This window comes from Crocodylus siamensis, chromosome 2, assembly GCF_052110815.1.
Source record: "Crocodylus siamensis isolate JL-2025a chromosome 2, ASM5211081v1, whole genome shotgun sequence".
NCBI classification, from domain to species: Eukaryota; Metazoa; Chordata; order Crocodylia; family Crocodylidae; genus Crocodylus; species Crocodylus siamensis.
This window is the reverse complement of record NC_143396.1, coordinates 98,248,034-98,274,636: the sequence shown is the minus strand read 5'-3', so window position 1 is coordinate 98,274,636 and position 26,603 is coordinate 98,248,034. Positions and strand designations below refer to the sequence as shown.

General features: G+C 42.2%; 1 protein-coding gene across 5 annotated transcripts in view; it reads left to right on the top strand.

Moving 5' to 3' along the window:
- Positions 1-537: 537 nt before the first annotated feature.
- Positions 538-26,603, top strand: part of GAB1 (GRB2 associated binding protein 1) — a 136,631-nt gene continuing 110,565 nt past the window's right edge. For 2 of the 5 annotated variants that reach the window (XM_090036458.1, XM_090036455.1), the window contains exon 1: positions 540-1,220. In XM_090036458.1, coding sequence (XP_089892584.1) covers positions 1,149-1,220 — 72 coding nt within the window. In that variant the 5' untranslated portion in view covers positions 540-1,148. Of the gene's footprint in view, positions 1,221-26,603 lie in introns of all 5 variants that reach the window. The other 3 variants (XM_090036456.1, XM_090036457.1, XM_090036460.1) reach the window with 3 other exon arrangements.

The following is a 26,603-nucleotide window of genomic DNA, read 5'->3' as shown; positions in this document are numbered from 1 at the left end:
TGTTTTTCCTCTCAAGCTGGCAAGATTCAGGGAGGAGACTTCTCCACAGAGAAACTCTCACTCTCTTGCCTGGGTTTCTCTCTCTCTGTCTCTCAGGCCTCTTCCAACTTCACCTTCCTTCGGTGCTGCACCTAGTCCTGTAGTTCTCCTGAGCCAGCCCGCCCGTAGAGCAGCCCTACAACGCACCGTCCTGCGGACTACAAATCCCAGGATCCCTCTCCAAGCCCTTTCCCCTCCCCTCCTCGCCCTTGTTTGGCAAAGCTCTGGGCTGAGTTTCAGAGAAAGTCTCGGGCTCCTGCGCTTTGGCCGGAGAGTGCGAGCCACAGAGGCCATCGCTGGGGAAGAAGGGAGAGGGGTAAGGGGTGGGGACAGTGCGGGGAACTGACAGCGGCCGGGGCCGGTGGGGCGGTAGGAGAGAGGGGGCTGGCGGGACAGGGTATTTGCATAGCAGCGCAGGTCCCTCCCGCATTGGCTGAGAAGGAGCGACCCCCCGCCCCTGCACGGGACTCCGAGCCTGGGTTCCCCCCCCAACTCCCGCGCCCCCTGGAAGTCTCAGCGTTCGATCCGCCGAACTCCGGCGAGCCCAACGTTCGATCCGTCGAACTCTGGCGGGCGCAGCCCCGGCGGCGATCTGCCAAGTTGGCCGCGCTCCGCCCTGCCGGCGCCGGTGGGAGGTGGAGGGAAGGGGACACCCCTGCCGCCCGCTCCCCTCCTCCCGCTGTCGGGGGAGGAGGAGGAAGGAGCGGCGCTGGCGGCTGCAGCCGCGCTGAGATTTGCCAAGCGGGCGGCAGAGGGAGGGCAGGGAAAGCCTCCGCCCCACCCCTTCCCAGCGGCGCTGCTTGGGACTCAGGAGTTGGAAGTTGCCGGGCCCGGGCGGGGCAGCGGCCGCGCTCCGCCTGCCTGATGTTTGCGTGAGCCGGCGGGGAGGGGGAGCGCCTGGCGGCTCGGGCCGGCTGCCGCCTCTCCCCCCTCCCAGCTCGGGCTGTTTGTTTGTGTGCGAAGCGCACACGCCCCCCGCCTCACTCCCGTGCCCTTTCTCCCGCGCCAGGAGGCCGGAGCCTGGGCTTGGCGCGGCTCGGCTCGGCCGCGTTGCTGCCGCTGCTGCTGGACGAGGAGGACTCGCTCCCCTGCGGGAAAGCGCCGGAGCCATGAGCGGCGGGGAGGTGGTTTGCTCGGGCTGGCTCCGAAAGTCCCCGCCGGAGAAGAAGTTGAAGCGCTACGTGAGTGCTCTCGCCGCCCCGCTTCTCCTTCCCCTCCCAGCCCTTGCCCTTCTTCGCCCTGATCCTCCTCCTCCCTCGGCTTCTCTCTCTGGGGCACGGGGGGGGATCGCTGCCACTGACACCCAACAGCTTTCTTTTCCCCCATCGCCGAGCACGCAGCTCAGGGACTCGTGCCACTGGCGCTGCAGATCCTGGCTCTGGGTTCCTGCCCCTTCCAGGCCTCCTCCCCTACCCCCAGCTCCCTTGTAGTCCCACTTTATATCATCTATATCTGCATCTTAAATTGTCAGTCCTCCCTCCACCCCCAGCAGCTCAGAGGCAAGGGGAATGGGCAGGAGGCCGATCGCTCCCCCTCCTCGTCGGTGTCAGAAATCCCAAGTCCCCCCCCCCCCAAGAGAATCGCTCAAGTTGCTGCAACAGGATTCCATGATCTTCCCACCAGACATCTGAGACGCTCGCTCCCTCCTTGCTTGGTGCTGTTCAGGCTGGGGGAGCTTCCAGATTGAGACGGAGCAAGCCACTGGGCAAGAGGGGTTTCCTGCTTTCACCCCCCAGCCACCCCGTCTTGCTCAGAAGTACATATTTTACCAGGCGGCAGCAGGGATGATGTGAAAGCAGTATGAAAATGGGGCTTCTTGGCTGAGAGGGCAGATTTCTGGACGCAGGCACTCTTGTGCTCTGGGAGCTCTTCAGCGCTCTCTGAGACGCTGTCAAGTCACGTAGGAGGGATGGAGGGTGCCAGAACTCCTCTTTGCTGAGGTCCTTTCCCATGGCACCAAAGTGACTTTCCTGATATCTGTGTAATTGATGCAAGATGTTTTGTGGTTTGTTTGTTTGCTTTTTTTTCAATTGGCCATTTTAGGTATGGCTCCAGCAGAGAATAGTTTTTGCCGAGGTGCTAGTCTTACTGAGGCAGATGAACCACTTCAGATTGATTTCAGGCTCTGTTCACATGGTAGTATTATTTATTGGCGTTCTGTGACCACTTTAGCGAGAGGGGGGAAAAGCAGAGTTGTGTTGCTGTTATTGAGTTGTAAAATGTCACAAATGGAACTCTTCTTTCTTTTTAAAATCAAAGGCCCTGAAGGCCCCACTTCGATTCACTTTGAAGTGAATGTCAGAAATCTCATTTGCTCTAGTGGTGTTTTAAATGAGATCAATTGCTGTACCTCTCCTGCTGAATTGGACACGGGCTGGACAGATACCCATTTCTTTCTCTGTACAGCTACTGTTAGGGTTCCTTCATTGTTGGTAAATGTGTAGCATAACATTGGTGATGACACATCAAGTGAGCTAAACTTTTAGGTTTGACTTAGCTGACCTCTGGAGTCCGGAATTGTAAGATATACACAGCTCTGCTGTTCCTTGATGGAAGGTGCTTTCAACAGTAAAAAGTTCAAAACCATAAATCACAGTTAACCCCTCCAGTAGTATTAAACGTGTCCATGTTGTTTAGCTTTTTCTGAAGGCAAAGGTGCCTAAACAACCAACTTTAATAAAAAAAAAAAATGTTCCAATACGAGAGAGCTCCAGTGGCCGACTAATATTTATTTAGCTATTTAAAGTATGATATACGTCAGCATATATACACTCTGGACTCTAGTCAGTGGGACTGTCAATAAACCTATGAGACAGACATCTTAATGCTGCTCTCCAGGAAGATCTCTGTTAGGTGATATCAAGTAGGAGTGCCATAACTTCCTTTGGCACTAAAAAGCATAAATCAGACTTTCGGAGTTGATGCAAATTCCAGATCGCTTCTTAAAATTCAGGTTGATGTAACTGTTTTGCTTTTAAATAAAGAGACTGAAAAGACCAGGAATTTTTATACTTTTTATGTGGCACTAAGATAACTCCTGTATTCCACCTCAGTATTTCTTTAATGCCTTTGTGTTGAAAGTGAAAATCTGCCTTTTGCGGATGTATCATACCAGGATGAGACTAGGGGGTACAAACAAATATACATTCATGCCCGAGTGACTCATTTGCTACCACTTTGCACTGAAGGCAAAAGGTCATGAGCTTAAATCCTACTCGTAGCTACAGACTGTTACTTGCTGACACTACACTGGGAAGGGAAGGTGATGTCTAGAGGGGATGATGTCTGGCAAGTAATGGACTGAAGAGTGTTCAAAGAGGAACACAAAGGTAACCTTAATTTCCTGATCAGTGGTCAGGATCCAAAACAGTGGAAGTGTGAGCAGGGAGTTTCTCCTCAGCATGCTATTGAAACATTGGCCTATGTTCTCTATTATCAGTATCACACTTCTATAATACTGTGTAAAAAAAGGAGTTTTGTAAAGCTGAGTTTTGTACTGGTGACGTTGCAAAAGCATCTGTCACAAGAAGGGAATATATTTTCAGTGGAAAGTACTTTTTTGCAGCACGTGCTTTGTATGCATATATGGAAAACTGTAACTTCACACTGTATTAATTAATGCATTCGAGGGTTGGGACAAATCCAGGATCCATCTGAGAAGGGAGCTAGGAAGCCTGAAATGATGGTTAAATCCAGTTTCAGTGCTGAGGGAGAATGGAGAAGAACACTTTGAAACTCGTGGACAGACATCTGTTCCATGGGGATTTTCATTTTGTAAACTGTTTGACACAGTATTGAAGTCAAATTGCAAGCATGTGAAGCCATAATCGGAAGCAAGCATTTTGGGAATGGAAAATCACTGTTGTTTGGATGTGTTTCATAAAGAAGCACATGCATACCTTTTCCCTTTAAGAAGCAGAATGATTTCCTTGTGTTTTTTTTATGCATGTTTGTGTGGAGTTAACGTGTTTACCAACAGTTGCAGTGAGTTCACTCAGGCTGGTATTGCAAGTGGTTTAGTTGACGGCATCGGTTACTTTCAGCAGCATGACAGAGATGGTGATTGCTTATTCAGGAGGATCTGTGTTGAAAACATGGAAGAATCCCTCTGAGTCATCTGCTTCAGCTTTGTGAAGGGTTTGGTGGGTTAAAGAGTGTGAAGGAAGTCTGCACTCTGCACAGGTTATCACAGGGGTGGGCAAAATGGCACATCGGGCCTGCAGCCCAACTCCATTTCCCAGCAGCCGCTCCCTGTGGCTCTACAACCGGTTTCCATGGAGACCCCAGGAGGGTTGGGGCTGTGACAGTGTGGGGCCAAGGTTTCCACAGAGACTGGCCCAAGCAGTGCTGGCAGAGTGTGTGTGTGGCTTGGTGGGGAGCTGGGGCTGGGATCTTGCAATGGTGACAGTGTGGTCCAAAGCTGGGCCAGATCCAAGATCCACTGCATGCATGCCCCAGGCCGGGGGTACCATGGCTCTGCCCTGGCTCCAGATCATGCTGTCACTGCTGCAAAATCCCAGCCCCGGAGCAGCTTCTCGCCTTGCCAGTGCTGCTTGGGCTGATCTCCATGGAAACCCCAGCCCTGCACTGCTGCCAGGATGCAGGCAGAGGGTGCTGGGAAATGGAGTCTGTTGCAGGCCGAATCTGGCCCATGGGCCCAACTTTGCTCACCCCTGGGTATCAGGAGGAAGGTGTGTAGAACTCGCTCCTGATTTCCAGTGGACTCAAACCCGAGCCTTTTCTTTCTGTTTGCCTTTGTGCCACTTTCTTGTTTCATCTAGTCGTCTTTATTTTGGTAAAAGTTTTTTACAGCTTGACTGTACCTTCTGTCATTCACTTCATGCTTCTCTGCTCCATGTTCTCCATTTTTTAAACCCCCAAAAAGTATCCAATCTGTCTTAAAAATATATTAAAAATAAGTGCTTGGATCATGTAGTGCCATATTGCAGTTCTGCTTTGCCTTTGCCAGTTCAAACATCAGGTGATCTTTGTGGGAGAAGCATAGCATAGAGGATTTTTACAATCCATATGTTAACCAAGTAGCAGATGCAGTCCTTTCTGCTTTGGGGAGGGAATCTTGGCAGGGAGTGAGAAGGACAGCTATGAGTCCTTAGCAGAACTTATCACTGCTATGCTTTTTATTAGTCTGATGGCTAACTGTTCAATTTTACTTCTCATTCCTCCTAAATTTAGGGTTTGTGTGACAACTCCTGCATTATGTGTGCTGAAAACTGCATCCTTGTCTTGTATTTTTGAACACTTGCTTTGTGCATGGATGGTTCTCCAGTGGGTGCAACCTAAAGTACAGTATTTGGTACTTCTGGTACATAATAACAAAAAATAAAAATTATAAGCATCACTTGGACTGTTTTATCACATGGACTTGTTTGTGTTAAAGTCAGAAATAGCAATCCAGCCTTGTTCTTTTTAAAACAGCCTAGTTTGTGTGAAATGCATGTTGTTTTGTAGTGCATGAAATTTTGCCAGAAAGACCAAATAATTTATAGTAGAAGAGTAGTAAACACTTTTTGAGTGCTGTTGGTCATGAATTGCACTATGTATGTAACAAGGAGGAGTCTAGGCAATATAGGACAATCCTGAAAATATTTTAGATAGTTAAATTTCATGACTCGAAACATATTACAGTACGACATTAAAATATGTATTTTAGGCAGCTCAGGCCTGTGATTAAAAATTATCTTATATTCACAATCTACTAGTGCTGTGGATTCCCTTCAATACTCTAGGTACTGAAAGCAGTAGAAGTGAACTATTTTATTAATGTAGTCAGAAGTTACTTCTCAGGTAACTCAGTTTCATAGGTATTAATTATATGTCTTAAATAGTATTTTGATGCCCAGAAATAGATCAAAGAAGACTTTCTTCATCAGAATAATTGTGATGAGGTTCAAAGTGACGTGGGTGAGGGAACCTTTTTGCAAAGCATCTAATTGTTGTGAAGGACTGTCATGATCTTGCAGCAGCACAAATTTTGAGCAAGTCCACTAGCATAAGTTGACTTATACCTGTGTAAAATGAGTGCAAGATCACAATAAACTTTAAGGGTACCATGGTGGTATCAATGTCAGTGATGTCAAATACCTCAAAATGAATAAGCATAGTCTAGTAATCCTGTGAGATGCCTTGATATTTTGGACTTGATCCTACCTACACTCTTCTAGGAGATGTTGAGTACGTAGATTGAACACTATTAATACAGTGTAACTTGGAAGCTAACTTGTCTCTGTACTGTAGGGCTTTACAGTACAGCCTATAATTTTCCCTCTGAAATTTAGTCTACAAAATGAATGTGTGCTCTGAATGTATGAGCCACAAATATTTGGGTAAATGGGATGTCTTTTATTAGACCAACTAAATAGTTGGACAGATTGTGCTTTGTAAGTTTTCTGATACAAACACCCTTCTTCAGGCACAGGGAGAGAGGCACACTCCCTGTGCCTGAAGAAGGGTGTTTGTATCGGAAAGCTTGCAAAGCCCAATTTTTCCAATTATTTAGTTGGTCTAATAAAAGATATGACATTTACCGAAAGAACCTTGTCTGCTTGTGTCCTTAGACTAATGAGTCTACAACCAGCAACCCTGAACCACAAATCGGTATTTATAGATTCTGGGCAGACTTCAGCTGGGAACTATCAGGATAGAAAAAATTAATGTTTGTTTGTTTAAGTATTCATGTTTTCCATATAAACATCTTTGTAGAAGAAGACTGGTTCCTGAAGGTAGGCTTTTTATGTTGTTTATCATGCATTTGATGTTGTAGGTTGTGGGAAGTGGCTGTTACCTAGAGCTCTTCAAATAAACCCCCATTCATATATTTTGCTACATTTTAGATGCTTCTTCCAAGACTTTAGAGAAATGTATCTAAAAATGTTTTCCTTCTCTATCTTAGAGCCTGAATTTAACTTTAAGAATAGTAGTAATCTGTACAAACATCTGTGCCTTTTCTTAGTTTCTTCCTATGTTAAACTTAAGTTAAAAAGAGGTTTTCAAAAAAATAACGGGATAGAAAATGAAGGCAACATGGGACCAACAAGCTATCGCATTTGAGTAGATGAACTGTGATTGTTCTCCCAGATGTGTATTTCACTTCTTATTTTTTGTTTTTTAAACAAAAATAAATCACAATTACTTAAAACTGTGATACAAAGTGACAAAAACAAATACATTTTTAAACTGAGGCTAATGCTGACTGAACTTGCCAAGTTGCTTCTGGGCATGGCAGAGGTCATCAGGTGGTAGACTGTTAATTGCTGGTTAATTTAATCAGTGTATGACTCTATGCTTGTCTTTTTTCAGTAAATATTACAGAGTTATTGTTCCTCTTATATGGCAAAGTACTAGTACTTATGCAATTTAGCAAATATTCTCATTTTCATGTTTCAGCTAGAATCAGCACAATGTCTATTCGTTCCCTCCCCTTTCTCTATGTGCTTTAGGGAAGTCACCCTGCTGCATTTTGATACTCCTGAAGAACATGTAAATTAGATGGACCCCAAACTTTGCACTTGAAAGCATGGGTAAACATAATTTGTTCCTTATCCCCTCATAAAAACAGAGTTAATATTGTTTTGTGCACAAAGTGAAGATACAGTGTCACAAAAGGTAGTGGTCCCCATGGTTTTTGGGCCCACTGGTCCCTGAGAACAAGTCCTGCTTCTGGTCTCAGCCTGTCCTGGGTTATTGTGAGACTCATGACCATAGTTAAAGTTGTAGCTGCTGGTTTCAAAATGCTGGCATAAAGTAGAAGGACTGAGGTTATGTCTTTGCTGCAGTCACTGCTATACTGGTAGGCATCTAGCCTTTAGCTCATCATGGGATTATATTCTTTTTATTTACCCAGCAATTTGGATGCATTTTGCAGCCAACAGTAAGTTTTGTGGTGCTATGTCTAGATTGCTACCTGTGTTCAAGCTAGTGAGGTAGTATAGGGGCGAGACTGTGGTCTTAGATATACATCAGTAACCATTAACTTTTCCATTCTTTGGCAACTTGGTTGGGAAGAAGAGATTTCTTTAAACCCTCTGCCCTCTTTCAACATGTGAGACCACTCAGCAGACTTTAGACTGGGACATGGCACTGGCTGCTTCTTTGATGGTCTGTCATCTCCTTTAAAGGGGAGAAGTAGCCACCCTCCTTTTTGTTAGGTCTGATGGAAATGTATTATGCAGCTGATCATGAAAGATTACTAGGTCACTCAGAACCTAGCAGTGGTTAGAACCCATGGCTCTCCTCTTTCTAGGGATGGACACATGTCATGCTTAGATTGGTTTAAATGCAGTTTAAACCTGGAATGGGCAGGCATACAAGCTGGTTAAACTGATTTAAGGCTTCCTGGGAAATCAGATCACCTTTTGAACTAGTTCACTGTGTACTGGGTACATGCTAAGTATGGAGACCAAGCATTATGTGATATGGGTCTAGTTGGTCCTCCAGGCATCCCACGCTGCCTTGCACCTCAAGGCCCCACTGCTGCAATTGGCCACTCTGGAATATGGCCACAACTGCCCCTGTTTTTCCTCTTTTGTTGGAACTTTAAAAAAAAATCAAATAGCTCCCTTGCACTGCTTGCTCAGTAAAAGCCATCTTAATAATGGCCAGCCATATTCTCATTCCCTATGTGACCGTGGTTCTCCATCATGTTTCCACCAGCCCCTGGAAATCCAAAAATATAAGTTCAAACTTTCCCTCCAGGCACCCCAAATCAGGGAAGCACACTGCAAATTATAAATACAGATTTGTGGTTCAGGGTTGTTGGTTGTAGCCATGTTGATCTAAGGACATAGGCAGACAAGGTTCTTTGGGTAAATGTGATATCTTTTATTAGACCAACTGCATAGTTGGAAAAAATGTTCTTTGCAAGCTTTTGGGTACAGATACCTTTCTTCAGGCACAGGGAGAGTGTGTCCCTCTCCCTGTGCTTGAAGAGTGGTGTTTATAGTTTGGTCAGGTGCAGGCTAGTGAACTTTACGGACCTTGTGTTTAGGAGGGAAGGGAAAGCAGAAAGTGAAAATGCTTCCAGCCTCAGGTAACCCACTCCCTAGGACCTGCTGACTGTGAGTGCAAACACAGTTCCTGCCTTTTGCCTGCTGCAAGGCACAGTCCCTGGTGCTTGCCTGGGCTGGGTGCTTACTCTCACCCCATCATGTTGGAACCACAGCACTTCAGTGCCTAAAAGGTGACTATTCTTCCTGAAATGCTAGAGCACTGTACTTGGAGATGCTTCTGGCCTTCAGCAGTTGTGAACCAGTAAACCCATGACATTTGGGAACAGTTCAGTTGTTATGTGTCTCCACACTGAGATACTGAACAGCAGCTTTTCTTCCATGCAGGACTACATGAACATTAAGTCTCCCATCCTGTTCACCACAGGTGTTAAGCCATGAGAAGAGATCATGAGGGGTAGAGGGTGGGTATAAATATAATGTAACATGGGAAGAGACTGGAAGAAATGCCTGAAATAGGGCTTTATGCAACTCCCTTCAAATTATATTACGGTACCATGACTCCTCTGGGGACCTTCCAGGAAGGAGTTAACATCTCAGGTAGGGACAGTGGGGTTAAACATCACTTTCCATCTGAAGGTTAGGGTGAATGTCCTTATTTTGGAAAAAGGACAATGGGTATAACAGTAAGGGATGTTTGGAGACCCAAATGGGAGAGAAATTGGATTGGCTAAATACTGATAAGTAGGGTGCAGGGAGAGGGTGGGTGAGGGTTTTAGTCACTAAAGTTAAAATTAATTTTAGGGCTACAATGTATAAGAGAATATACATGGACCAAAAATGTATTATAGGCAGATTGACTAGATGTAACCTAGATATGCTTTATTTCTTATATTGTAAAGAAGTGAAGGCAGTGTCAGCTAATGTATTTGTTACTATCACTGGTGCTAATAAACAGCTTAGAAGAATGTTGGCAAGGCTTCGTCTGAGAGAGTGGAATTTTCTTTGGCTAGATTATTAGAAAAGAGACAAAAGAGGGATAGATATTTAGAAATATGGATTCCATTCCTGACCTATGCCAGTGGCAAAAATTCACCAGCCAGTAAGCCAGAGTCCCTAGCCAGATTCTTTGAATATTAATGAATATCACTGAATGTCATATTTACATATATAATCAGATGAGATCATGAAATTTTGGTTATGTGCAGATAGCATCTTGTTTTTCATTCCTTCTTTGTCAATTGTAAGAGAATCTTATCACCTGTGTCTTCCAGGACATGAGTGAAGGAAGCAGCTGACTTAACTGTAAGAGAAAAATGGTTTGGAGGACTGGATAAAGCCTTATATTGTTCTATATTATGCAGCCCCTGATTATCAAAGTGAGCTGCAATTTTGAGTCCTCTGGAATGCTCACTGCTCCTAGACAGCCAGATTGCATCAATAGCCAGTAATGTTATTTCATCAGATAGCTAGCAGACTATCAGAGAAGGGGTATGATCCTTTTTTTTACCTTAGGTTTTTTTCTGCTTCATTTGTTAGCCTTCTGCTAAAAGAAGCCAGCAAGTTGTTTACAATATACTTTTTCTAATTAAAATTTATATATTGGACTGGTCACTTGGACACATTTTGCTTTGTTTCTAGCTTTGATGGTACCTTTAAAGTATTTGCAGTCATTTCTTTGCTCTGATGTTTAGAGTGAAGTATAGTCTCTTCCTCAGCATAGGCCCATAACATGTTTCTCTTTCTCTCTCTCACTGTTTTTGCTTTGAGAAAAGCCAGTGGTACAGATTAAAGGAACACAGTCTAGTTCAAATGTAGTCATCTAAAACAAGGCAAGCAATTTCATGTACTACAGCTGTCCCTTGCTTTTGCTAGACAGCTTGTATTTCTTTTAGTTTTGCTATCACATATTCTTGTTTAATGTAGTTTTCCTTCTCTGTTGTTTCCAAGGCAGGGAAAGCAATGGAACTGACTACATAAAATTGCAGTCAAGTGTAGACAGCAGACGCACTTAAAAACAGCAAAATATTTTTCCTTTCAACTTTTCATTCCTAGTAATCTCAAAGGTTGGTGGAGTGTTAAAGAAATCAAGCAATTTTCTTTTAAACATTGGCCCTTTAAGCCTGTTCAATACCATGAATAGCTTTCTAATTGTTAAAGAGAAGCAATGTAGTCTATCACAGTCTGATTGTAGGGCTTTGTTAAGAGTGAATTACTTTATTCCATGCAGGTTACTTAATCAAGACTGGCACAGAGGGAGATTGGACAGGAAGGGAAAAGATTATCAAAGTGCATGTGTATGTGTACAGTTGAAAATGATTAGTATAGAAGAGTTTTCTGGCTTGATTAAGGACTTTCAATGGGAATCTAACTGCTAAAATGTACAAGCTTTTATTTCTAAGATAGCATTTTCTGTAGAAAAAAAAATTTTCTGTCATCCTTCAGCCAAGCAAAGCACAAACAGTGGTGTCTCAGGAGGATGCTGATTCATCCATAATTGCTTATGCCGATTCATTCTTAGTTCGGGCTTTTTTTTTTTTTTGATTAATTCTTGGCTGGATTACTGCAGTTCCTTTTTTTCACCCACAAAACTTTTGGATTATTTGTTTCCTTCAATGTATAGTTTGATCAGTATTGCAGACAGAGCTAACTGGGTCAGTACTGCTCAGTGTGCTCCTCTGGTTGTACGCTTTTTGGCTTCCAGTATAATATTATCTGACTTTCACAGCTGTTTTTTACACCTCTCCTTCAAATGATGACTAGTTTTTTGTTATCTTTATTAGCTTTGGAAATCTTTTTGGGGTACCTCAGACTATTTTTAGGTAAAGAATAATTTCATATGATGCAGCATAACTAAATGTGGCTAATACAGTGGACTAATTTTCAACCGTGAAGTCCCCTAATGATCCTGTCTGAATATGTATTCAGTGAGATTTGATAGATGTTAATATATGAAACAATACATCCAATTGCATCATGAAGACTTAACGTCCATATCATTCTCTAACTAACACCTCTTAACAGTTGGTAGAGCACATTTTTCTTTTTACTGCCCTCAGCTTGTGCCAGGTGAAGGTAATTTATTTGAATATATGAAAACTAGTGGTCAGTTCACTGGGAGGTACTGGAATAACCATTTATTTTAATATGTCAGTTGTGTCCAACTACAATTTGTGCATTATAATGTGAATTATAATTCCATAGAATTAGCCATCCATGCAGCCCATAGAAATACATGTACATTATAATGTAAATAGTTATATAAAGCAAAAATGGCATAAAAATGGGGAGATTACAGTACACAGTATGATAAGTGAGTCTTTTCAAGTCTGGAAATCTGGGTTCAACTACCGTGTTTGATCAGAAATGAAAATGGTTTAGGAAGTCCGTGCTCTTCTGTTCAGCACATTTTTTTGATGGGCCTTCTGTGGACTCTTTGTCCTCACTGCTTAAAAAGGTGTGTTTTATAGCAAGGTAGCTAACACACAGCTATCCTGCTATAAAATTCACTGGAGACAGAGCAGTGTAATTTTTCTGTGTGGTCAGCTGTTGGAGGGAGTGGTATAGTATTGAACGTGGTTAGCTACTTTGGGGTAAAAAATGACCCTGTTTCCTTGTACGTTGTCTCCAGTAGAATTTTACAGAGGGATAGCTATTACAGGTCAGTTATCTTGCTTTATGAAAGCAACCAACAGCAGACCCTTATGTCATTGAAGACAGCCATTGTCACAAGCTAAAGCTACCTCTCCACACCCACCTCCAAACACAACCCTCCGGGCAGGGCGATGGTGGAATAGCTGCCTGCCTTCCTTGAGGGTAAAATTGTCTCCACCCCTAATGGAATGCAGTGGGTCTCAGTGACTCAAGGAAATACGTTCGGTGCAGCTAGAATGGAACGAGTTTACCAACTTGTATTCTTTTTTTCTATTGCCAAACAATTTAAAGTCTGAGATCTATCCCTGTATATTGTCTAGCATTGTTTTTTTTTAAAATTGGCCTCATGTAAGGGTTTATTACTGACAATAAGAATTCCTGTGCGTGGTTTTTGGGGATAGAGAAGAATGCAGGAAGTACTCACAAACGAATCTCTGACATGTTGTGACTTTGTGTGTTGCTTTTCGGCTGGGTTAGTTATTAAATGAGCGGATACCACTGAATGTGGAATGAGCAGAAAAGATTTTTAACTTTCTGATTTTTGAAGTTATGTCTTAACTGTGCATAAAACTTTTTAAACAGCGGCCTTCATCTTTTATATTGTCTGCTGAAAGAAATTGCATCGCTGACTCATTTACGGTACAAGATGAAAGTTGCTATTAAAATTTAATGCTTGTTTCTTCTACGCCTTTAGAATGTTTGTATTGGCATGCAGATTTTTAAGTCAGACAAAGTGTAAAGAAGTGGGTGATTCCTTCATGCTTTAAATGATCACTTTTTGGAACAGCTAGTTTTAGAGCACATGCAGCAAAGTTTCTTCTTGACTTAGGGCTGAGTCATATAGGAGTTAAATTCTAGCTGTGGTCAAAAGTTCAGACTGCTAGAATGTATAAAATATGGGACTGAGTATAATATAGGAATACTATACATACATAGAAACTAATAGTTCATTTTCATTTGTTGTACACATTTCAATGACATATTTCAGAGTAAGAGGCCGCTCAGAGACATGTTATTGATCAAGCTCATGTGGGGGGAACACCTCTGAAGAGAGATTGGAAAGACTAGGATTGTTTGTTTTGGAAAGTTTATTTTGGAAAGTAGATGAATAAAACAGCACCTGGTAAAAGTGTGTAGGATAAATGGAATTGGTATGGTGGATTGTAAACTTCAGTCCACCTAGTCACAGACTAACAAAAGGGCAATCTGTAAAACTGAAAAGCAATCCAAGCTGTCTTTCGCAAAAGAGATAATTAGACAGTAGTGTTCGCTATCTCATGAAGACACTGAAATCGAGATTTAGTAGGAGTCAAAGAAGAATTTAGCGTTTCTATGGACAAAGAGAATCCAAGAGTTGTGATACATACATGAGAAACTTGAGGTATTTATAATTTCATGCTTAAAACATTCTGGTTAGCCTGGTTTTATTCTAGTGCCTATGAAGCTGTATCTGAGACAGGATCCTGGACTAGGAGGACCCTAGGTAGAATCCATTCTGACAGTTCTTATGTTCCTAAAAGTGCTGTTTGCTTCAATCTGAATTTTAAATAACAAAATGGTAGCAATTTATCCTGCAGTTTTATGCATATTATATCTAGGGGTCAAAAAAAACCTGCGCAAAAAAAAAAGTGGAATGGTACACACAGGGACAGCATGCGCTGCTCAAAATGGAGTCTGGCCAGCTGGAGCCATGTTCTGGCTGCCGGCCAGGCTCTGAGCGTCAGGATTGCTGCTGCTGCAGCCCCAGAAGGTCCCCAGGGTCCCAGGTAAGGCTGCTGACACCAGCCAAGTGTTAGCCCCAGCCTCCCCTACCCCACCTGGGATAACCTCTTGTGCACTAGAGGGCGTGTGGCACAGGCATTCCCTGGGGACAGCTAGCAGTGGCACAGTTGTCCCTAGGGAGCTAAACTTCCACACTTGTATGAACGTGACCTCTGAGTTTATCTTGTGAATCATATTTGTACATCTAATAGTACTACCATTATGTGGCATCATTGAAAGGATCTCTGGGCGCCCCTGCGCGCCAGGTCAACTGATCGAGAACCATTGGTCTACAGGAATAGATTATGCTAGGATTCCCTGTTCTGGTTTGTGTGTGTGATGTGTTTGTGTGTGCGTGGAGCATCCACATGACAGCTGATTAAATCAGCATAAATTGGGGATATTTTCTCGTGATCCTAGTCAGGATAATGTCCCTGGGCAAATGACTTTGGACCAGTGTGCATGTGTATCTCTGTACCCCAGTGATTCACCAGCTGTTTTCCACTATGTTTTGTGTCCTCTTCTGGCATGGCTGCTTTACTTAACTGGTGTAGTTTTTACTGCTCTGAGATCAGAAGGATTCTCAGAATTTACAAGAATTGTGACTGAATTGTCAAACAATTACATTTTACAAGTGAGAGCAGCATAAGGACTCCTTAATTTTTGAGAAAATGAAGGACCACAATGTATAATTTTAGAGAATATTGTGTGATGACACTGCTGTACTATGGTATAGTCATGTCTGACTCTAATCCATAAAACAAGTTAAGTCTTCCACTTGGCCAGTTTAATTTTAATAATCTCCATCTAGAATATTGGAATTTGCTCCTGGAATTATTATTATTTTAATGAAATAGTATTCTGTTTAAGCAAAGCTTGAAAAATTTACCACGTGCTTATGGGCTGAAGGCAGATATTAGATGGAATAAAGTATCACCATCTACACGTGTGAAGGTATTAGGTTGCAGTAAACTAATTAACACCGCGGAGAAAGTACTACCTTATGGCAGAATAAATAACTGCAGTTAAACACGCATGTAGATGCTGACTACTGGTGTAAATTGCTCCTGGTCAGCTCGGCCAGCAGGGGGCCAGACTCCTGCCTGCCATCTAGTCATACGGCTCTGCACTTTAAACACTCTCATGCCCCAGCCAACCCTTTTGATGCTGCTGCCCAGGGCAGAGCAGGGCCCTGGTATAAACTGCTCCACCCCCACTCCAGTTGCTGCTGTCCTGGGTGCACATGTAGATGCTGCACCTAGGAGTAGTTTACTCTAGCTCAAACTTCCCTGGAGTTTATTGGTTCTCATTAATTGCATGTGTAGGCGCACCCTGTTTGAGGAAGAGAGGGTAGGAGAAAGGATGAGAAAAAACCTTTAGTAACACCCTGGTGAGAAGCCTTCCTGCTTTCAACAGCTGCTATAGGATGGGTAGCAATGTGGCACCTTCCAGTGTGCTGTTCCTGGACTTTGCTCATGGACCATGTCTTTTGTACCCATCTCTCTGACTGTTGTCTGAAGCATCCCTACCCTTCTTCTTTGGGTCCTAGAAAGGAAAATAAGGTCTCTCTTTCTTCCTCTTCATTTTCTACTCCAGAGCCTAGCTCTTAGGCATTTCAGTCTCCTTTACATTACCATTCTCCAGCTACTGCAGGAGCATGTGTGTGTGTTTATTTGCTTCTCAGCAGGCTCCCTATCTTTTTTTTTTTTTTAGGAGGAGAGTGGGACTGAGTGATGGAGGGGTTTATGGGAAATTTTCCCTGTAAGTATCTGCTGTGGCTACTGTTGCTGGATAATAGCAGGAGAGTGACATCAGCAGAGTTTTTGTCAGTGTCATTGCTGTGAAATCACTTAAAAAAATTACAGTACAGCTTCATTATAATGAACCCTCAGGGGACTGAGAGAAGAGCTCATTAAAAAGGGTGTTTCCTTTACTGGGGTCACTGCCGCAAGGTAACTAATACATTACTGCATCATAATAATGGGGGGAAAAAAGTTGCAAATCGGAACAGCAGAAAAAGTGGGGTTTGTTTATAATAAGGTTGTATTGTATTTTATTTTTTTAATTTCACTCTATTACTTGGTAAAGTAAAAGTTGTTGGATTTAGTGGATCTCTTTGAGATCCCTACCCGCAGATATGGAAATCTATTCTGTGCATGAAAAAATCCAAGTTTTGTTTGTTTGTTTTTGTTTTTTACGGTTTTTTTTTCAGAAATGTGTGTCTTGGGCTTACCTTGCAAGGGAAAGTGAGTCTTTTGTCACTGAGTGGATTTTTCTAGCCTTTTAGCCCTCTTATAGTAATGATTTATAACTGTCTGCTTTTTTATTTATTATTATTTCCCTGAGATGACTACCTTTTTTATGATCTAGAAGCTGAGCTGGAAATAAAGTTCCTCTGGCAGAAGCCATTCACTTTGAATCATACATTTTTGTAAAGTTTCAGCATCTACCTTCAAAAAACGGTGGCAGTAGTGTAAATGGAATAGAAAATTGATGCCTTATTAATATCCATCAAAAGGTGTAATGGTACAGGTTAACGTAAATTAGCCTGTTTCTCCATTTCTCTCAGACTGTATGTGGGAAAGCAGGAAGCATTGTTCAGGTTGGTTGAGGTGCTGGACATTGCATTATCACAGCCTGACACTGAATATAGTGAAAGGTGTCACTGAATTCCTTTGCTTTTATGACTTTAATGAAGGGAAATTGTCAAGGATTTCTGTTCATGAATTTGTCTTTCCTTCTATTCTTTCTCTCCTCCCCTCCCCTCCCCTTACCTCCAAAGTATACATTTTCTGTTTGACAATACCTTTGTGACAGTGAGAGTCTGTGATTGTAGATCTTATGGTCTTGAAGGTGAGTGTTTCAAGTAAACATTAGCTTTAATGTGGAGAAGGAGAAAGAGTGGTCTCAAAAGGAAGGAGCATAGTTTTTGGAATATCTTGAATCTTAAAACTAGGTAGAGGATGTTGGAGAGGGGGGAGAGCAGGAGGCTTCTCCTGTTGAAAAATGGATACAACATGTATGCGCTTTAGCAAAAGGAGAAGATAGAAAACACCATGATGTACCTTTTCCAACTGTGGGATTCATCTTGACAGATGTACCCTCCTCAGTACAACAGAGGAAGGTCCCTGATCACGTACCATGTGGAGAAGGGGCAAATCATGGGAAAATGCTGAAGGTCACCAGATTTGACTGTCAGCTCAGCCCTGTGCATGAGCAAGACCCACCTTGGTGAACTATCTGAGTACAGTTTTGTCCATTTCTCCTTTCCCTGTTATTTTAAATATTTCGTGTTCATTTTCCCATCTTAGGTTAGGTAATTTAGCCCTTCCTGACACTGTCCAGTGTCTGAATAATAACTTGTAGATCTTTCTGCATGCAGTAAACAAGTGCTGCTCTTGTGTTTCTGAAGCCGTGGGCAAATATAACATTCGAAGTCGACAGAATGTGACGGGGTTGCTCGCACACGTGCACACTGGGATGGAGGGAAGAGTGGGCAGGCAACCCATGAGTACTTCCCCCTCCCCCCCACACTGGGATGGAGAGAAGAGTCTCTCTCTCTCTCTCTTTCACACACACACACACACACACACACACACACACACACACACACACACACACACACACACACACACACAGAGGGATGGAGGGAAGAGTCTCTCACACATGCATACATACACACTGGGATGGAGGGAAGAGACACACACACACAAACACATACACACATTAGGCTAGAGGGAGGAGTCACACACACACACACACACACACACTGGGATGGAGGGAAGAGTCTCTCACACATGCATACATACACACTGGGATGGAGGGAAGAGACACACACACACAAACACATACACACATTAGGCTAGAGGGAGGAGTCACACACACACACACACACACACGGATGCAGTGAAGAGTGGGCAGGTGACCAATGAGTACTTTCCACTGTGCTCATTTGTCCGTAGCAATCTCCAGAGCCTGAGAGCTCCGCAGGAAATCTCTGAGCCCCAAGGCTGGAAAGCAGGAATCCCGGCATGCCTCTCCTCCACCTCTGGCTTCCCAATTGCATTTGGGGCGTGTGGGTTTCAGCATGAGTGTGCAGGGTCTCTGATCTCTTGGCTAGCCATGGTTGGGGTGGGAGGAGCGCAGCCCCTAATGCACTGGAGTGGGGTAGTGAGGGGTTGCATGCCCCCCCCCGCCCACCACATTGGGGGAGCAGGGCATTGGGGGCATGCCCATCTGCTGAGGAAGAATTGGAGCACTTCAGGTGTTTGTCTGTCCCTAGCCTGAGTATAACTTTCCCTTTTTTCTGTAAGTTGAAGTTAGCTTTATGAAAAGTTGTCTATGAAAATGTAGAAATTATTTCTTAAAAATACATGCACATAAAGCCTCCCAACTGGCTATTGAGATTACTAACACACACTTTTCTATGGCCAATTCAGTTCCTTGCTTTTCTTTTAAATTAACATAGTGCTTTATTGTCAGCACTACACAGGCCAGTAAACAGCACGTGACAAAGGGTGGCATATAAACAGTGGGTCAACACAGGGGAGGGATGTTGTATGTTCACCCCTGCAGTTAAAACTGGGTTCATTGGAAGGGTACAGGGTTCTCATTATATAACCACTAATTTGGAATAGACCCTCCTTGGCCCATTCCTGAGTAGCCACTCACTTTTGAATACTCTTTCCTTTCATCCTGTCAGGAGGCTGGAAAGTATCAAGTGGGACTTTGTCCAGCAAATATCCCAGGCTGCATTTACCTCTGCAAGCCAGTCCCTGTAACTGTTAGCAACTTTAGAGGCTGTCTGCAAATAGTTATGAGCTAGCAGTCTTTCCTTTCCTAATACTTGAACTTTAAAGTCCTTGGCTGTGTGTCATTGCTGCCAGTCTCACCAGTGACCAGTTAGATGTGCTTATAAATACTAGTTTAAAATGCTAGCAACTGGGTTTTGAATACAATGGCAGTGTATGGGAACCAGTGCAATATGACATATTTTTTTGTCCTTTAAAGGTGTTTTCTTTAGTCCTGAGTTGTCTAAAGATGTTACAAACAGAATGCATTAAAATAAGTACCCTATTAAAGAATCCATAAACTGCTTACTTACATCTCCTTCTTAAATTGTATATTGAGATTCTTGCTGAATCAGAAACAAAAATGAATGGGTTGGGTCCTTTAATTATAGTATTATTGCATGTGCCTTTCAATTTTAGTTTCTATTACGAAGGCTCTCTAACTAGAATAAAGATGGTATTGATGTCATTATGCTTTGTTTGATCCGTTTTTTTTTCATGCTATCCAGTATCGTGCCACAGTGTTTCATGGTAATAGTTCATCAGTTCTAGTTAATAAATATCACATTAGCATGTAAATTTAATTTTCTGTTTCAGATTGAAATTATTAAGTTATAGCAAGCTTGCATGGAATCTCAGTGATTATATTATATGATCTAGTAAGATGAATGACAGATCTTGCCTTTCTTAGAAAGTTTTGTTTTTTAAATGAAGCATAAACAGCATTAAAGTAGAACCATGTAGAGGGGTCATTGGTTCAGGCTAGCAGCTAAGTAGCGTCTCCGTAAGCTCCCTGTCAGATCTTTTTAAGATCTCCATTTCAAGTACTAATTTTGGTTCCCTGTTTAATTTAAGCTTTTTATAGCTTTATAAATCTGGCTAAAATGACTGGCCGAATTTAGTATCAAACTTTGTTGGTCAAAGAATGCATACAGATCAGAAAAATAGCCAAGATGGTGGAGCCATAAAGTCTACAATGAAAAATAGAGATGGCACAAGTTCCCATAAATGTGGCTATAAGGTCTCTGCAACTAAACAAAATGGTGGGCTGATGTGAGGATCAGCCTGGAGCAGTGGAACAAATAATATTAGTTTCTGAATCCTCTTGCATAACAATGCTAGATACCCATTTGCATCTTTTAAGAGAAACAGTCACCCACCTAGAGAATACAGCTGTTTTTGGGTTGAAGTTACTTCCCCCATATGAGGTTCCTGGCTCTTCTGAAAGAAGTGAAAATCCCTACACTGAGTTTCTTTTCTCAGTTGATCCCAAAACTACTGTAGTAGCAGTAAAAGAGAATAGGGACAAAAAAAACCCAAACAAACTGAACATAGTGAAGGAACACCAGACATGTTCTTCCCTTTCTGACCTGTAATTATCCACCTTCAAAACTTTAAAGATAGCCTGTGTTTTTGTAGGCTTCTGCGAATAAAGTACTTGTGTGCAGATCTCATCATTGCAGGACTCTGGCCCTTGTTTCTGAAGGGTAAACTCAGAAACTAGTTCAAGAGCACGTCTTGCAGTTTTAGGATTAAGCCAACACATTTTTAAGACTTTAAAGGCATAGTTCAGAATTTTGTTTGGGCTGTTGTTTAAATACTGCTACAGCTTGCTTTTAGTGTGGCATGCTATGTAGTTTTTCTGTGTTAAGGACATTGTGGGGAAACTGTAAAAAGCACAAAGGGTGGGTAGCTCAGAACTTGAGTCCTGTTGTTAAATGTAGGCATTTTATTGCTCCCTCCTGATAAATGACACCTTTCAATGTCCTGTTAAAACTCAAATTAGATAGAACTCCCTTTATAGTCCATTGGCAACATACTTGTTCTTATTAAAATACTCTCTTGTTGAGTGTAAAATAATAGAAACAATTACCAAGCAATGCATATGTTAGCATCATGCCAACAAAGGAATCTGACTGCCCTCCAAAAAGGAAAAATTTCAAACCGATTCCCTTATTCTTCAGGCAAAAGCGTGTACACATAAACAGGCCTTGCAGTGTGCCCAGAAGGTATGCAGATCTGTCATCTGCTCAGAGCAGTGGAACAACAGTAGGGGTGGGAGTTGAGAACTTGGGGCCTTCCCTGAAAGCTGTCTACTGGCCGCTTGCCCGTCATTTTCATCTGAAGGCTCTCAGATTTAGCATCTTATCTTTTGCCCCTTTCAGTCTGTTGTAATTGTCCTCAATGTCTTCCTGGCAAATTTCTGTCTCATTGCTTCATCTTTTTCCTTCCCACTTCCCTGCCCCTAGGCTTTTTTTCTGTGAAATTATTGATAACTTCTCGCTATACGTTTGACATTCCTTGGACTTTGTGCCCTGTCCTCTTAGTTCTTTGATTATGCATTTATTGTCTCTTCCCATGGGTCATCTTCTGACATTTTCTCCCTTTCCTTTTGGGTTTCACACATTCTCTGTTAGGCTCCATCTGTCCCCTTCTCTTTCTTTCTCTCCCCAGCCCATGTCTATCTGACTTCATCTTCTTGTATGACTTCAGCTGCAATCTGTATGCTGATGGAGCACAAATCTGTCACTGTTCCTGAACCTGGCCTTTTCCACATCTGAGTTGGCATCTGTGACCTGCTCTCACAAAGGCTTTACCAACAAAATTAAACTTATTGTAGTCTTTCCTTTAGTCTTTTTTGCTGTCTCCTTTCTCTGCCGCTCTTACATGACCAAACAGCTTCCCTGTTCCTCAGGCCCAAATCCCCAGATTCCTCTGTTAAAGAGTCAATGTGAATTCTGCCATGTAGCCTTTTCACAATTTCCTTTAAGACCTGCCTTTTTCTCTCTGGATGCTGCTATATTTTTCATTTGGGTTGTCATCTCCCTTAATTACTGTACCATCCTTGCTGGCCTTCCTGAGACCCACATTGCCCCTCTCCAGTAAATATAAAATGCAGCTGCTAAGATTATCTGTCTAACCAGTCCTGCTAAATATGTCATAGATCTCCTCTTTGAATCAAATCACTGGGGCCCTCCTTCTCCATTACATCAACTTTAATCTTCTTACAGTAATGTTCAAGGCTTTTCATAACGTTTTCGACTACTTATCCAAATGTGTACCTTACTGTTTTACTTCTCTGCTCCAGCAATTTTTTCCCCATTATGCTGCCACCTAAATATAGAATGACTTTCTGAGCTGGTTGCAAAGCCTCACCTTCTCTTTTTAAGCCCCTCATTAGGACTTTTTGGTGGCATATACCAGCCACTGGCTAAGTTGTTGTTTTATCCATTTCATTTATGTATCTTATGAGTCAAGTGACAACGGTTTTGGAGGGAAGAGGCCCAGGGTTATTCAGGAAGGATATTGGGACCATGTTGTTGATTGGGGGTATTGCTGTGTTGTAACATTTCATACTTGTATGTAGTAAGACAACCCCCTCTCATTGCTGTAGCTCCTTTGTGTGTGTACATTTAATAACTATTCATCATTCCCCCGCATGTACAATTTTCAGGACAGGGACTAAGCATAACATTTTCAAAGATATTGAGATGTTTGAACATGGTTTTGATTGTCTCTTTGCTTGGAAAGCACTTACTACACTTTTTAGTAGTTATCTCAATTACCTCACTAACATATGGAGAAGTGGATTCTCCCATAGCCAAAAATCTAAGGAGATGCATTTTTATAAGTCAAACAGAACAACTTTTATTGTATCTGGAAGTTAGTGGATAGCAAGTATGGGGCATGGCGCAAAAAAGCCATCTGGTCCCCGTGGGGAATTGTGTTAATATCTGTTGCCATATTCTTGATCAGTTATAAAGTTTCCTCCTGGTTATCTTCAGATAAGGCCTCAAAGAGAGTTTATGACAGTAATCTAGTCAAGAGGGGGTAATAGTGCATACTGCTCTGGAAATCAGTGTTTGAAAGGACATGGCACAAACATGGCACATGGCCAAACATGGATAAGAGGGATGCTGGAAGCAGTTTCCTCATAATCAATGATAACCTAACGCTCAATATAGCTGAATCCAGTAGATTCCCCAGATTGCACAATTTGATAACAACTGGGAGGGAAACCACTTGCCTTGAGGGAACATACACCAATTTCAGATTGCCTTCCTTTTTTTTTTTTCCTCATCTGAGCCTCAGTCCTCTCCTTCCAGCTTAAGTCTTAGATGGATGCTCAGAGAAGTGAGACTGCACTAACCAGTCCCAGTGTTAAAAAAGATGGGTAGCTTAGTGTCATCTTTACCTGGTGAGCTACTGTTCAGTTCACTTTGTCATTCCCAGAGGTCTAAAATGCGAAGCTGCCAGCAACGGCAGCACGAAGTCACCAGCACTAGGCTGGTCCTGCAGGAGGGGCCGTGGCCATTTTGCCTGGCTCTGCAGAGCCCCCCAAAGTGTGGGGCCCGGGGGGGTCAACCCAATTCGCCCTCCCCTCCTCCACCCAGGGACGGCCCTGATGGTAAGGATATGGACTGACCCCAGAGAAACGATGAAGGGGGAAGAGGAGGAGGACCCTCTCCAGTGCTCTTTTTGAGGTTGACCTCTTTGCATTTAATAGTTATTGTGTAACACAGATGGAGAATAGTGCATTGTAGAAGTGATTGCAAGGACCAGGGCTAAAATCCCAGACCTGCTTCCTTCTAGGGCAGCATCCATCTTGCTGAGCTTGTTTTCACCCTCCAACTTGTTCTCTTCTTTTTGGTCTCACATGACTCCTTCCCTTGGCTGTGATGGGGGTGGAGGGCAGGTAGCACAGCTGGAGAGGTATTTGGATAATGCCAGACCTTTGGTGTGGTGGTCAGAGTACTGTTTAGAGAAGTCAGAGAGAGGTTCAAATTCTCTGTGGGCTAGGGAGGATTCAGTTTTTTGGTTTCCTACTCAGCTGTTGGGACTGAAATGTAGGAATATTTTCCTCTTCCCCTGTTGTCTAACACATAGTATTTATGGGTTTCTGGCCAGTTACATTTTTGTGACTTAGATGCATGTCTAGGATGGGTGTGAGTATATAGCTGCATGCCTGCCCGGCCATTGTGCAGCTATTAGGTATGCACACCTATAGGTCTGTTATCTCTGTGTCCACACTGCAGGGGAAATGCATGCAGGCAGTGATGGCAAGTGCCACTTACATGGCTAGATGCTGCCATTTAAATGCACAAGGGAAAATTAAATTTCATCCTTAATATACATGTTTGAGGATTCACATGTCTGTAAACACAATCCAGGATAGCGAAAGTTGTCAATCCAGATAAAATGCTCAATAAAATGAAACCTGCCTCTTGGGAGGGGATAGGTCTGCATGACCTGTGAGGTCCCTTCAAACTGAATTATGCTACTTGACTTCTGCCATCATCATCAGCGGGTCTGTGGCCAACAAAAGTAGGGCCATCTATATACCACAACCAGGCCATAGTAAGGCATAAAAAAAGTTGAAAGGGATTCAGAAAATCTGAGAACTCTGTATATTGCTACAGCAGTTCGCTGACAGCTGTAGCAATACCCCAGAAAAAAGATGCCTGATTAGGTCTTCACATAACTTACGATGCAGTCTTTGTTGTAAAAATTGTTATAAAGAGGTTACTCAGGCATAGTGAGGTTTAACTGATTTAACCAATGTTCCAACATGCCATACTACATGTTTGCTCTAAGGCTTGTTTATGTATGGTATGATCCAAACTTGCCCATCTTGTTAGGTAAGTGTGTTTAAAGAAAGGCTGCAAAGCTAAGAAAGTGTACTGTAATATTTTAAATAGCATTAGCAAAAAATGCTCTTACAGCATGACACATCGATAGCACAACAAATCCGTATGCTTATGAGACACACCTCACAAAGGTGATATTACAGTTCTCAGCGTGTTGTAGGAAATATGTTCATAGTATGTTATCACTGCCGCTTCCTATAACATAAAAATTGATGGTTTTAAGTCAACTGAATAAAAGTTACAGTCTTTATTACTGTTTTATATGGTTTAAGAGAGATTTTAAATGTTGGCTAAAAATTATTTCAAGTGAGCTCTTTAATCTTTATAACATCTAGATTTCCTTTCCTTTCCTTTCCTCTTTTTTTTTTTAATGGACCTACCAAGTCTGTTTCTTCTGCTTATTGGCAGGTTAATACTTTTTGCTATCTGTTAATTAAATATTTGCTGCCGTGATTACTATGAGCAAATTAGTTTACCAAAAAGACCTATTTTAGAGGCAGCTAGTATTCATTCAGCATAACATTTTCACTAGTAGAGGCAATTGTCCTGATTTTAAATTCTTATTTTAGCATAAAATAAATCAATTAATTTTAGTGGGATTTAGGTAGTTCTTTTTTTTTTTTTTACCTAAACTGATAATTCAGAACTGCTAACAGCAGGAGAATTTTTCTGTCTTTCTGGTTTCTTTATATAAAGTAAGATATCTAGATCTGCTCCTTAATTTTGCAGTTTTATTTGGAGCCATGCTTCCAAAAGTTTAGTGTTTGTTCTGGGTAAAGGTTGCTCTTTTGTCCTGAGTAAAAGACTCATATATTTTTGTTTTGTGTTTAAAACCTCTTGTTTTCTCTCTGTTGAATATAGGTGCATGTACATATTAATGTCAGAAGCTAGAATTGCTCCGACTTTCTGACAGAACAGTTTTCAAAAGGGAAATGTTACAAAAGGGCCACAAGTATTACATTCTCATTGTTACATGTGGACAAGCCGGGAGGCACAAATGTAGCAAAACTACTTCAACTTTAACTCTGGTTCCCCCAGGCTCAAACTTGGAATGGCCTTGCTACATTTGTATCCTGGCTTGTTCGCAAGTAACTATCAGAACGGGTCAGCTACTCCCCGTTTGAAACATCTGTGATTGTACCCCTGTACCTACACTTTTCCTTCATCCGAATGGAGTGGATTCAGTCATTTGGCAAGCTGGAGATGGTGGCAGGAATTTCTCGCTATTCTCAGTGCCTGAATTTCAAGGAGCAGGGAGGGATCTGAGAGAATGAGGTTGGGAGTGATGTCTTAATGATTGGAGAGTTTGGGAACTAATCTAATTTCCTATGTATGTTAGACCTATATTGTTTTCAGAAAATGTGATCTTTATTCCTTGTTTTGTAATGTCTAAAATTAGCAAACAATATAATTACAGTACTTTTACCTTCGTGCTTCAGGATAAACTTTGTGTTTCTTTAATTTTATCATATTTTGTTTATAGTACCTGAATTCAGGAAGGAAAATGTTAAACTAGAATAATTTGTTTGAAAGTTCAGCCTGAATATATTCATTTTGGTTTTTGTATTTCCAAGTTTAAATCTTTCACTTTTCTTAATTTGAAAGTTTATATAGACAGTTCTAGCAAATTACAGCCTTAGCTAAATGGCTTTGAAGTTACTCCATGGCTGCCTTGAAGCAAATTCATGTATTTGAGTAGAAACACATGCTTGATTGTCCTTTCTTTTTTGAAGACTTTAGAAAGCTGC